The 13426-nt window shown below is 44.2% G+C and overlaps 2 protein-coding genes across 5 annotated transcripts in view; one reads left to right on the top strand and one right to left on the bottom strand.

Annotated features, from left to right (window-relative positions):
- SUDS3 (SDS3 homolog, SIN3A corepressor complex component) overlaps positions 1 to 2247 on the bottom strand; it is a 35488-nt gene extending 33241 nt beyond the window's left edge. Inside the window, exon 1 of the mRNA XM_053589211.1 lies at positions 1716 to 2247. Within this exon, the coding sequence (XP_053445186.1) occupies positions 1716 to 2094 (379 nt within the window). The 5' untranslated portion in view covers positions 2095 to 2247. The remainder of the gene's footprint in view (positions 1 to 1715) is intronic.
- A 3934-nt stretch (positions 2248 to 6181) lies between these two features.
- The window catches only part of TAOK3 (TAO kinase 3), a 177294-nt gene continuing 170049 nt past the window's right edge, over positions 6182 to 13426 (top strand). For 3 of the 4 annotated variants that reach the window (XM_053587891.1, XM_053587885.1, XM_053587887.1), the window contains exon 1: positions 6428 to 6682. The gene's annotated coding sequence lies outside the window, so the exon portion shown is untranslated. Of the gene's footprint in view, positions 6303 to 6427; positions 6683 to 13426 lie in introns of those variants that run through there. The other variant, XM_053587889.1, reaches the window with a different exon arrangement.

The raw sequence follows: 13426 nt of genomic DNA, 5'->3' as shown, positions 1-13426 counted from the left end.
TCTCTGGTTAAGCCAGCCCTGTCTTCAAACTTAGTTAAACCAATGTAATTCATTCCTTCCACTTTATTTCCCACATATGCAGCTGCCTTTTGAAATACACAGTTCTCCACAAACCATCCTGTCTTCCTTCCCTGAGTTCTTATTATATGCCAGTAAGCCACATAACTTGGCACTTGGGAGACAGATGAATAACACACACTCCTCATTCCAAACAGCTGGTCTAGCTTTCACTCCACAGCCCTATTTTCTGCCAGAATACTCCACCCAAAAGATACCCGCGCTCTCACATTTTTCCACCTTTCTTCTCCTCCATCCAGTTCTTTCCTCAATCCCTCCAAACAAGCACCCCACACTTGCCAAACTGTAAACGCCAGTTTGAAAACTAAGGTTCTGGCTCAGTGCCTGTAGCTCAAGCAGCTAAGGCGCCAGCCACATACACCAGAGCTGGCGGGTTCGAATCCAGCCGGGGCCTGCCAAACAACAATAACAACTACAACCAAAAATAAAAATAGGGCGGCGCCTGTGGCTCAGTGAGTAGGGCACCGGCCCCATATGCCAAGGATGGCGGGTTCAAACCCAGCCCTGGCCAAACTGTAACAAAAAAAAAAATAGCTGGGCGTTGTGGCGGGCGCCTGTAGTCCCAGCTGCTAGGGAGGCTGAGGCAAGAGAATCGCGTGAGCCCAAGAGCTGGAGGTTGCTGTGAGCCGTGTGACGCCACGGCACTCTACTCGAGGGCGGTACAGTGAGACTCTGTGTCTACAAAAAATATATATATATAATAAAAAAATAAAAATAAATAGCCAGGCTTTGTGGCGGGTGCCTGTATTCCCAGCTACTTGGCAGGCTGAAGAAAGAGAATAGCTTAAGCCCAGGAGTTGGAGGTTGCTGTGAGCTGTGATGCCACAGCACTCTACCCAGAACGACAGCTTCAGGCCCTGTCTCAAAAAAAAAAAAAGAAAGAAAAGAAAACTAAGGTTCTACGAAGCAGTAATGACAATATAAATAGCACACAACACCCGGGGACTATTAACTAAATCTCTACCTCTCCTTGTATCTGCTTCTCCAGTGTGAAAACTTTTATAATACTATTCACTGAGTGCCAAGCCAAGTATCTTATAAGTACGTATGTTATTTAATCTTCATACCTATCCTAGGAAGTAGGCGCTACTAACAGTTCCCTTACAGTTGGGTAAAACGAGGCTGGAAAGATCAAGTTGTCTAAGGTTACAAAGGTTGGTTAAGTCACAGAACCAAATTTAAACCTGGATCTGGCTGACTCCAGATCCCATCCTTTTTATCCAGCCAGTCTTTCTCAACCCTGTACTGCACCACTCAAAGTAGAGTTGACTTAAGCACTTGGGGCAGGGGGCGACTTGGGAATTACTCTGATCTTACTCAGGTGCAGAAAAGGGAGTACTCCACTCGGTGAACTCAAATGGATGACTTTTTCATTGCAGACAGCTGAGGGCGGGGAAAGTCTTAAAGAGACCTCCAACATCTAAGTCCCCTCTTCCTAGAACAGTTGGCTGCAAGGTACTCAGGGACTGCCCCCTAGCCCAGCGCGGTGAAGGTAACTGCCTCGAGCCCCGCTCGTCCCCCCGGTGACCCCTTCCAGCCACCAAGCCCGGGAGGCCGCCCCGCCCCTCTCCCATGCAGCCCCACCCCCTCCCCAGCCCACCCTCGCCTGGGGCTGCCTAGGGAGCTAGTGGACTCACCTTCGTCCGACTCGTGGCCCCGACAGCTGCGCTCGTCGTCCTCGGCGCTCTCCAGCTCTTCGTCCTCCTCCGGGTAATACTCCGGAGCCGGCGGCGCTCCAGCCGTGGCCGGAGCCGGAGCCAACAGCCCCGCTGCACTCATGTCCCCTCTGGCCACAGCTGAGCGCGTCGCCGGGAGACCGCGGCCACCCGCCCTAAGGACTCCACGTCCGCCTAGCAGCGCCCGAGAGAGCCCCCAACTCGAGGAGCGGGAGCCGCGGCGACCCCTTCCCCGTCTCCGCCGAGCTCCGCCCCCCGCGCCCGCGCTCGGCAACGGGGGCCTCGCTCTGCGGGCGACTTCCGGGTCGCGAGCTGCCCGACGACGGCCTGAGTCTGCCATTCTTCAGACGCCCCCTTCGCCACAACTTCAGCCCTTTCATCGCCGTCTTAAAATCCTCAATGGGCAGTGGGAAAGGAACGGAGGCAGACTCTCTAGAGTTAGGCAAAGCCTCGGGCAGGCCTGGCTGTGGTCAGGACCCCAAGCACCGAGGAGACTTCCGGAAGCCACCGCCAGGCGGCGCCTGGAGCCAGAACCAAAGGGAAGATCATCAGCGACTTGATGGGCGGAGGGCTGGACCGGGCTTTGGCAGGTGAAGGTGATCTCTAAGCAAGTGCACGGCAATAAACCATCCCCTAGAAGGTCGAGAAAGCTAGACATTTAGAGTGTGCGTGATTGTGCAGGAAAAGGGGCGTCTGCTTCCTCCCCTATTTGAATCTTTATTAGGAACTAAAAGACAAAGATGCTGATATCCTGGGGTAGAAGCAAAACAGTATTTTCCCAATCCTTGGGAATTTTTTTCCTGTCCATATACGTTTATAGGATAAGATGTTTTCTTAATTTTACAAATGAGAAAAAAATCCCATCTGCCTAAAAAAAATAGTAGCGTCCAGTCTAGACTCTTGAGATACAGGCCCTCCATAGTACAGCTGCTTCTTATGTCCTTGCATATTTATTTTTTAAAGGCTGTTTTTACCTGATCCAGTAACTTGCTAACCAACTCTCAATCGAGCAAGTGGAGCATTTGCCTACAGAAGTAATTTGGCCAAAGGAAGGAAGGCCCATGTGGAAACTCAGAATTAATTTCTGTGATGTAGCAAGAAAACAGATAAGGAAAAGGGACCGGAGATGGTTAATGGCTTGGCCAAAGTAATCCCACTCTTTACCTTTTAAATTTTCTGATTAATATGAGGGTACAAATGATTAGGTTACAATGTTTGCGTTTGTTAGGTAAGGCCTTCCCACTACTTTATCTTGGACACTAGTCTCCATAGAAAAGGTAACCTGGGTGGCACCTGTGGCTCAGTGAGTAGGGTGCCAGCCCCATATCCCGAGGGTGGAGGGTTCAAACCCAGCCCCGGCTGAACTGCAACCAAAAAACAGCTGGGCGTTGTGGCGGGCGCCTGTAGTCCCAGCTGCTCGGGAGGCTGAGGCAGGAGAATCGCGAAAGCCCAAGAGCTGGAGGTTGCTGTGAGTCCTGTGACATCACGGCACTCTACCGAGGGTGGTAAAGTGAGACTCTGTCTCTACAAAAAAAAAAAAAAAGAAAGAAAGAAAAAGAAAAACAAGAAAAGAAAAGAAAATGGTGACTTATTCTCACATAAATTGGATTTAATTAAAAAAAAAAAAAGGTAACCAGTAATAAAACTGACCACAGACATAAAAACCAGGGTGTATCCTAATATAATTCTCAGACTTTTTGTGATCAAATTTATCTCTGAATTGCACCCCATGGAGTCTCCTAAAAATGAAAAAGTTTATTCCCATCCCATTTATTTTGAAATTTCTTTTCTTTTTTTTTTTTTTTTGTTTGTAGAGACAAAGTTTCACCTTATCGTCCTCGGTAGAGTGTCGTGGCTTCACACAGCTCACAGCAACCTCCAACTCCTGGGCTTAGGCGATTCTCTTGCCTCAGCCTCCAGAGTAGCTGGGACTACAGGCGCCTCCCACAACGACCTGCTATTTTTTTTGTTGCAATTTTGCCGGGGGCATGTTTGAATCCACCACCCTAGGTATATGGGGTCGGTGCTCTACCCACTGAGCCACAGACACCGCCCGAAATTTCTTTTTTTTTTTTAATTTCAGAATATTACAGGAGTACATGCGTTTTGATTACATAATTTGTTTTTGTACATTTCCGGTCAAAGTTGTAAGTGTGCCCTTCACCCAGAATGTGTGCATTGTACCTGTTACGTGTGAATTAACCCAATCCTTCCTTCCCTCCCTCCCACTTGATTTCCATTGAGTTACTTCCGTATATGTACATAAGTGACATTTCTTATTTACTACCTTGTTTTAATTAAAATGATTTATTTGTAAGGGATTTTTCTTCCCAACAAAACTCAATAATTTCCAGTATGGAATGCTGCGATATCTTTCCAGGAGATCTTCTGAAGCTCCTTCTAAGCAAGTCATTCTCAGATTTCACTGTAAATCTGCTATCTATATTTAAATTAGGATTTCAGTACTGTCTCTTGTCCAAAGGATGAAGTCATTTTCTTTTTTTGTGCTGTTAGATCACCTCTAAATTATTTGTAATCAACTATATTGAGTAACTTGAGTCCTATCAGAAGCAATAATCATAGAGCAAAAAAAGCAACATTCTAGAAATCAGAGTTCATTGACATAATGAATCCTCCCAAAAAATTGATTTCATTGCTAAATGGTTTCCTTTCAAGATGCTGGGGATTTTTATCATGCTTATATTTAATTTCTATTTCTATCTCCTTGATTGCAAACAGCATCTGTTAATGGACATGTATTTCTTTTTATATGTAATGAACAGACACAACTGAACACTTGGGTGGTGAAAATTTAGCCCATTTTTTCCAGCCCAACTGCAGAAATGGTAGGGTGAGATCTTTTAAAATTGCTCTTTAGGCCAGCCCAGTGGCTCAGGTCTATAATCACAGCACTCTGGGAGGCCGAGGCAAGAGGATTGCTTGAGCTCAGGGGTTCAAGACCAGCCTAAGCAAGTTCAAGACTCTGTCTCTACTAAAAATAGGAAACTCAGCTGGGCATGGTGGCACATGCCTGTAAGTCCCAATTACTTGGGAGGCTGAGGCAAGAGGATCACTTGAGCCCAAGAGTTTGAGGTTGTTGTGAGCTATGATGATGCCACAGCACTCTATCCCAGGGTGATAGAGTAAGAGACTCTTTAAAAAAAAAAAAAAAAAAAGGCTCTTTAGTGAAAAAGAACCTACTCAAAAAACCTTTATAGCTGTTTAACATGATAATTTTAGACAGTCTCTATAGGCCTGCAAAAATTAAGTTCCCTCAAAACCAACTTTTACCATCTTGAAATTCTTATCTGCATCCCTTCCGAAAATGGTGCTCAGCCACACTGCTCAGAGACACCTGCTACAAAACTCAACTGAAAACCAAGTCCTGAATTTACACAACTTCCAGGCCCTCTCTCCACATACCCTAATACCCAAACTTTAAAGGGGAGCATTGACATTGGAATAGGGTATGATTTTTAAGCATTAGGGGAAAAATTTGGAACGCAAATTTTGTCAGTGGAAATTTTAAATTTAACAATGGAGGGTTTTCTGAGAACTAAGGCCTGTATAGGCTTAGGATCAAAACGTGTACCTGAAATGAAACAGTTTCTTCATAAAACACTAAATTGTCAAAGTCCATCAGCTGACTTGGAGTTTGGGGGTGAGGAAAGCAGTTTTCACTTTCTGGTACTGGATTTAATCAACATAACATCAGTTTCACAAAAAAGCAGCTGAATGGCTCTGGGTAACATGCACTTATACCCCTGGCAGGCAATATCTTTCAGCTTGGGTGAAGATGGGTCTCTGGTTATTACAAGTTACTCTTGGGTCAAAGTTCATTATCCTGTGGCCATTAGTTCCCATAGAATCATTAAAACCCATGGCGCTGAAAAAAGGTTATTTTAAAGTCTTGCTGAAACCTTGCTAAAGCTAACAGCGTTCTACTACAGTTCCTGTTCCTACTATCTTCAAAACCGACAAACTAAGTAATTTAAAGCTTTGTCTTTGTACCTATCAAAATGTGACCTGTCTGGAATGCTTAGTTGTGCAAAGTATGCGTCCAATATTACATATAGATTTCTTTTCCCCTAACAGCATTAAATTGACGTCTGTCGAAGGCAATGCAAGGAAAGCTATAAAACGCTTTAAGTCCAGGAAACAAATCCTAGGCCAATAAATGCTATTGTTAATTCTTTCTGTTGAAAGAATTACTAAGAAAGCTGCGCAAGGGTTAATGAGAGAATGGGGTCCACCCCCAAGGCTCTATCTAACACGGTGATCTCTAGAAGTCTCCCAAGAAAAGTAAAGCCTAGGGGACGAGTGAACTTTGACCCCAAAGCAGTACAAACATGACTGACCGCACCCCAGGCGGGCCCGTGGGTAACTAAAGTTACCAGGTCTTCCCAGTTTGAAGAAACTCCGCCCCAGTCCGTCCCGCCCTCAGTCAACTTCGCCAATCATCGGGTTCCATCGACGGATCGGCTTCCCAGGCACCTCCAATCAAATACCTACATCCAGCCCCGGCCTTGTGCCCGGCGATCAGGGAAGGTCAGTAGAAAACCCATCTGAGCCGGGTTGGGGGCGTGGTCGGAGGGGCAGGGGGCGGGCGGACTGAGACGGTGGGCGGAGCGCGCTCGGCGCAGTCGGGTGCGATTGGCCACCCCTGGCAGGAGCCGCACCTCGGACAGCAGCGGCGGCGGCCACTGTAGGGTCAGTGTGGCGCGGGGCGGCAGAGTCCTGAGTGCAGAGTGGGACGCGACGCGGAGAACCGGGGAGAGGCTCTGCGTGGTCGGATCCGGCACTTAGCAAACCCGACTCCAGGAGCCGCCGGGGTACAAGCCACAGGAGAGCGACTCAGGAACAAGTGTGGGAGAGGAAGCGGCGGCGGCGGCGACGCCGGGCCCGGGGGTGGTGACAGCAGGTCTGAGGTGAGTGCACCCGGGCGCGGGCGGTGACAGCGTGAGCCGGGACCAGAGGACTCTTGGCGGAGTGAGGTCGGGGAGACCCGGGTGAGGGGAGTTCCTGGAGCGAGCTCCACAGTGCGGACTGTGGAGGGGAGACCCCGAGGGGGACCGGGACAGCGAGTGAGGGGAGGAGACCCCGAGAGGGACAGAGACCGAGGGCTGAGGAGAAGGGACTCGAAGAGGTCGAGACAGTGAGTCTGAGTGGGGAGGACCCCAAAAGTATCCAGTACTGAGAGTCTGAGGGTCGGGGTCCCCAAGAGGGACCGGGACGATGGGTGTTAGGGGAGGGAACCCGGAGAGGGGCTGAGACATCTGGGTGTGGGGAGGGGTCCTCGAGAGGGGCCAGGACAGCGAAATGAGGGGAGAGGTCCGGAGGGGTCCCCGAGAGAGACTGGCACTGAGTCTGAGAGATGGGGACCCCTCCGCGAGGGCCCGGGCAGCACTAGAAAGAAGAGACCTCTCAAAGGACTGGGACATGAGAGTAAGGGGAAAGGACCCCGAGAGGCCAGGAAAGTGGACTGAAGAGAGGGGACCCCTGAGAGGGGGCGGGGCCGCGGATGTAAAGAGAGGGTCCCAAGAGGGTTTAGGGTAGATGTGCGCAGAGGGAGCCCCGAGAAGGGCCAAGACGGCGGGGTGAGAGGAGAGGACCCTGAAGGGCCCAGAACTGCAGGGGTGAGCGTGGAGACCCCAGGAAGGTGGAGGCTCGGCCCGGAAGGATGGGGCGACGCGCCCGGGGTGCGGGTCGGGCAGTGCGTCGCCGGCCGGGTCTAAGGAAGCGGGGGTCGCGCCCCGGGAGTGGTGGAAACCCCGCTGCAGCTGTGGCGGGGAGCCGAGGTGAGTGGGGACCGACGGGAGCTACTCCCAGGGTCTGCAAGCCGCGATCTTCCCGAGGGTATTGTGTGAGCCCCGATCTGGGGGTCGCGGGGGACCACTGGAGCCGGATTAGATCATGAAACATCTCTGAAGTGGCGCGCACCGGCTGGAGGGGCGGGCAGCAGGGCCGCTGTCTTGGAAGGGTCAAGGGAGTTGTGCCGCCAGACCTCTTCTAGCTGACCCGCTGGCTTCCGATGAGTTCTTGGGGGGTCGATGCGGATACCTTGGAAGTGAGGGCTTCGGGACCTTAATGAAAAAGTCAGGTGAAAAATTAGACGGGGCTTCTTTAACCTGCCACAGACAGTTGAAAGGGACAGGGATCCTTTTGGAGACCCATGTTTTAGATTCATCAAGATATTTCTTTTGATAGACCCTTGTATTTTCCTGGACTGCTAATTTTTCATTTTAGCTCAACAAAGAACTAAGAAACTTTTTCAGATTTGGCAACATTTCGGTATCAGTGTTTACAAGGCAGATTTAAAGGGACTATACTGGGCTTGGAATCTGGACTGTTTAACTTTGACGTGCTGGAGATAGTTGGAAGGTCAAACAGAATTTTGAAAAGAAGTACTAGGGTAACTATACTAACAGCTAAATTAAACGAAATCTTGTCAATTAGATTTCTCATCTTGAAAGTTACCAGGACTGAGCTTTAGGACTAGCTAATTCCAGGACTGGCTAAGGAGAGAGATAAACCTGTTTGAACTAGACACTGTATGTCCTGGTGGGAGGTGAGTGGGAGTCTTTTAAAATGCTGAAGCAAATATTGGGAAGCAATGGGAGATGAGAATTAGGGGGCAGCCTCCTACTACGAAGGGAGGGAAAATTAAATGAACAACCTGGCTAGTTGGTCATAGCACTAAAGCATGTTAATATGGTCCCAACTGCCTTTTAAACTCAGATAAACTTGCTTTGTTATGATTGTGCCCGCAGTTTTGTATTTGAACTTTTTAGATCTACTTTTCTCTGCGTGTTGCTTCTTCACACTGCTCTTACTGATTGGTTTCTTTAATATAGTGACAAAGGTAGGAAATGATAGTTTTAGGAAAATAATGGGGAATGTAGTTACTATATCATTTCACAGTTACTCTGATAGCTTCTTTGTTTCAGGTTAGAATGTGTCTTATTAGAAGTCTTTTGCCCGTGTTTAGTAGGGACAGCTTTAACTAAGAGAAAGAGAATGCTATATTATTTCCCAAAGTCATAGTGTAGAAGGCTTACACAGAACTGCTATTTAAATCCAAGACAAAAATTACTGCAGTCGTTTTCATCTGGTTGGTAATAAGTAGAGGACACAGAGCAGTTCTTTACGGCTTTCATGAGCGCGGAGCTTAATGTGGTTATGAAAATTCCACTAACTAAAAGTTCTCCCCTGAGAAATAGAAGTTACAGAGATAAGAGAGGAACAACAACAGCAAATACAAATTAAAGATATGAAATACTGTAATTTATTTAAGATGTATTAAGTATAATTTTTTTACAGTAAATTTATCTCTCTAGAATGCTACATAGAATTCAAGTAGAAATAAGGTTAGTTAATTCACCAGGTTATTTAGAAGAGGCATATTAGGTAGTGCATGTAAAGTATGAAATGGTCTGTAGAAGGATTGAGAATCTTAATACCAATAATTCTACAAAGCAATAGAAATGTTTGAGCACAGAAGCTTTCTTCATACTTATTAGCTCATTTCTATTTCTTTTTTTTTTTGCAGTTTTTGGCTGGGGCTGGGTTTGAACCCGCCACCTCCAGCATATGGGGCCGGTGCCCTACTCCATTGAGCCACAGGGGCTGCCCCTTATTAGCTCATTTCTGACTGGTACAAATGGTCATTTCTTAAGATAAAACATTGAATTTATTTCCTTGTAAGAAAAGAAAGTGCTCTGATACTCCCCTGAGTGATTACTAAAACAGTCATTTCAACCACATTACGTTATGGTATTGACCCAGAGATGATAAAGAGAGATTCATTGTAATAGAATTTTTAGTGATAGGAAAGGCCAATAATAACTTTATTCCCTAGGGAGTTAGGAGAGTAGGGGGTTCTGCTGGAATTTTTTTCATTTGTTTCAAAAAATAGAACTCTACTAGGAGAAGCTATAAATACATGAAAACATTGTATCTTTGCTTATTTAAACTATTTCTTTTCTATTACAAAATACAATCAAAAGAAGAGATTAACAGGAAGCCTTACACTTCCATAGGAATGGTTACAGCAACCACAGAATGCAAGTTCTTTTGGTTTTTAGTTTAGCACGATGCAAATACTGCCCAGCAGATACAATAACCCATTTTACATTTTCTATACCACCTGAGCCATAAACAGTCAAACCATTGTAATCTTAGAGGCTACATTGATATCTAATTTGGTTTAATGTTTAAGCTAACCGGAATAAACCTTCTCGTTGCTTGACAGTGTTCATATTCTTTGGTTTCAGTAGTTTAAGAGAATGAATGAAAATTGGTGGTATTTTATTTTAATACTCTTAGTTAAAACCCTCTTTCCTTAATAATCTTTCTCAGTCTTTGTTTCTTCCCTCTCTGCAAAAAAGAAGATGGAAGGAAGGGAAATTCTGTCTAAAAGTATTTTGTGACTCTCTTAAGAAAAGACTTCTTTTTAGTCTGTCTTCAATGATAGATTCCTGTCAATCAAAGTGGATAGTTTTTGAATTAGTATTTTTGAGTTGTGGAATATTATACAATTTCATGTTAGCATTGGGAGTTTAATTTGTGGTTATTTACGCTTTTCACCCATTTATTTGATTGCTTTATTATTTGTGAGGATATTAAAAGTATTGTACTTTTTCTTAAACTCAGACTCAGCTTAGTAAAATAAACAGAAGTGCTATTTATCTTTCCACTATAATTACAGATTATGTTGAATTTATGGGCCAAAATGTGATCTAACTCATTTCCAAGGTATAGGCACCAAGTTGAAAAAAAACAAAAATTGTGTAATAACCAATAAGAATAAAATAGATAAATTTTATTGTTACAGCTTTATGTTCTTACAGAGTCTGACTTGAGATCTGTTAGAGATACTGAAGTATATTTAAAATCTTTCTAAATTATTTCTATTTTACAACTTAAAGGGCTAATTGCTTGGCAATAGAATGACTTAGGGGGCAGTTTACTGATTCCCACAGATGAATCTCCTAACCATTTGTCAGCTACCTTACAAATTCACATTTTTCATTCCTACAGTGAGTGAGAAGAGAAAGATGATTTAGAATAAATGTTTTACACCTAGTAAAACCTATTCCCCTGAAACAAAGAGGAGTGACCCATGTGGCTTTCCCTCCTCAATGGAAATTTACATACTGGAGTCTAATGTTTTGGGCCCTTTCGCTTCACGCTGGCCTTAAATCAACCTCACATGATATGTTTTATGTTAATATTGTAGTCAGTGATTAAGTACTTATGAAGAGTTCAATTTTACTTTCTTCTACTATTTTTGAAGAACAATGAATGAGAGAATTTTTTATTTTCGGATCAAATGGGAACTCTATGCAGAATAATTTATTTTTGTAATGTTTTACTTTCTATGTAATAGCATTGGCTTATGTCCATGGTAATCAAGGCTTATGACAGTTCAAATACATTTTATTTACCCATTACAATAGATGGCACTAATCAAGGCAGAAAGCTTTCTTAAATAAACTAATAAGCTAAATACTCTTGGCATTTAAGGCACTAAACAGAATCATAGTTCACGGCAGTTTTCCATTCTGTTCTAAACATTAGCTTTTACTTTCTGAAGTATGTGTGTAAATGCACAAATATTTTCAAAAACCACATAAACATAGTTTTAAAATGACCTAGGTCAGCCTGGGTGTGATGGCTCATTCTTGTAATCCCAGGTACTTAAGAGGCTGAGGTAGAAGATCCCTTGAGCTCAGAAGTTAGAGGCTGCAGTCAGCTTTTATTTCACCATTGTACTCCAGCTGGGCAACAGAGCAAGACCCTATCTCTAAAATTAAAATAAAATGAAATGACCTAGGTCAAGATTTAGTAGCAGAGATTCAGAGTTACAGTAGTATGCATCCTTTGTCTCATGCAAAATTCTCTTCTGTCATTGTGTACCAGTTCCCGGTTTGCATGTGTTATTTACTAGCTTAGGCGTGGGTTGAGAACAGAGATGAGTCTTACTCATCTTTGCATCCCCCACAAGCAAAGTATGAAGGATGCTCAATCAATGGGAACTGATTGAGCAAATGAGTCAATGATCAGCAAATTAGTACATTATATTTTTGTCCACAGTTTGTTTCTTAACCTCACTAAGGACTTTAAGCACATCAAAAGGGTGTTAAAGAGACAGTGATAGCATTGGAACACAAAGAAAAATGTTAGCATTATTCATGTGCCAGGTAAAAAACAGCACAATACACTGGAAGGAGAGAGGGCCTTAGACTCAAAAAGACCCAGGCACCTATTTTGGCTCTGTTACTGTGTCAGTCGCTTGACCCCGGTCAAGTTACCTGTTTTAATTAAAGCTATCAATTCTCTTAATTATTAAATAAGAATACATACCTCTCTGGATCTTGGAAGGAATAAATGAAGTGATTTATGTAAAGTGCTAAGCATAGCGACAGACATTTAGGAATGCTTAATAAGTGATAGCTGCATGATATTTTAATTCCTTGAAATGATTTCTTATTGTATTTTTGCTCTATTCCTGGTATCTCATTTGCTGAAGGTCATAGATCCTGGTTCCAAAAAAAATAATAGATTCCCACATAGGGAAATTGAGACTTACGATAAATGACTTCCCAAGGTCACACAGACAATGGCAAACCAGATCACTGTGACCTAGATCTGGTTTTCAACTCAGCACAACATTCCACTGTATACCTCTCAGTGGTCCAGGATCTAATGAGGGCCCTTCATAAGGTCCAAGAGAAGGACTGCTGTGACAGTTTTCCGGTCTCCTTTTCTGTTTCCTTCTTCCAATATACACTGTTACTGCCTTATCCTCCCTAAAGTACAGCTCTGATTTTGTCCCTCACATGTTCAGTGCAGATACATCCAACCTGTTTTTAGTCAGTGGTTCTCAACCTGTGGGTCGAATGACCCTTTCACAGGGGTCACTTAAGACCATCCTGCATATCAGATATTTATATTACAATTCATAACAGTAGCAAAATTACAGTTATGAGGTAGCAGCAAAAATAATTTTAGGGTTGGGGGTCACCACAACATGAGGAACTGTATTAAAGGGCACAGCATTAGGAAGGTTGAGAACCACTGGCTTGTCATCCCATTTTGTATACATACATACACATATATATGTACATACATACACACACACACACACACACACACACACACACACACACTGCGCCCCGCCCAAACTGGCCTGCTTACTGGCCAAGTGCTGACTGATTTGCCCCCTTCAGGTCTGCGTTCCTGAAATACCTTTTGCTTAGAATGCCTTCTGTTTCTCATTTTCCAGAAGCTACATCTACTGTCATCTTTCATGAGGACTTCTCTGATCATTCTCCTTGCTACTTTCTCAGTACTTGATTTGTCTTTCTTATTATAGAATATTCTCTCTGATAGTACTTGATTTAGTTGTTTATTTTTAATTTTTTTTTAGAGGAGAGCACTTTTACTTATTTTATTCATTTATTTATTTTTATTTATTTATTTATTTTGAAATAGTTTCTCAGTTTGTTGCTGCTGGTAGAGTGTCGTCATGGCATCACAACTCACAGCAACCTCAAACTCTTGGGCTCAAACAATTCTCTTGTCTCAGCCTCCCAAGTAGCTGGGACTATAGGAGGCCACCACAATGCCCAGCTACTTTTAGAGACAATTTCTAACTATGGCTTAGGCTG

Source organism: Nycticebus coucang, chromosome 4 (genome assembly GCF_027406575.1).
Source record: "Nycticebus coucang isolate mNycCou1 chromosome 4, mNycCou1.pri, whole genome shotgun sequence".
NCBI classification, from domain to species: domain Eukaryota; kingdom Metazoa; phylum Chordata; class Mammalia; order Primates; family Lorisidae; genus Nycticebus; species Nycticebus coucang.
The sequence above is the reverse complement of the archived record's forward strand: the minus strand, read 5'-3'. Positions and strand labels throughout refer to the sequence as shown.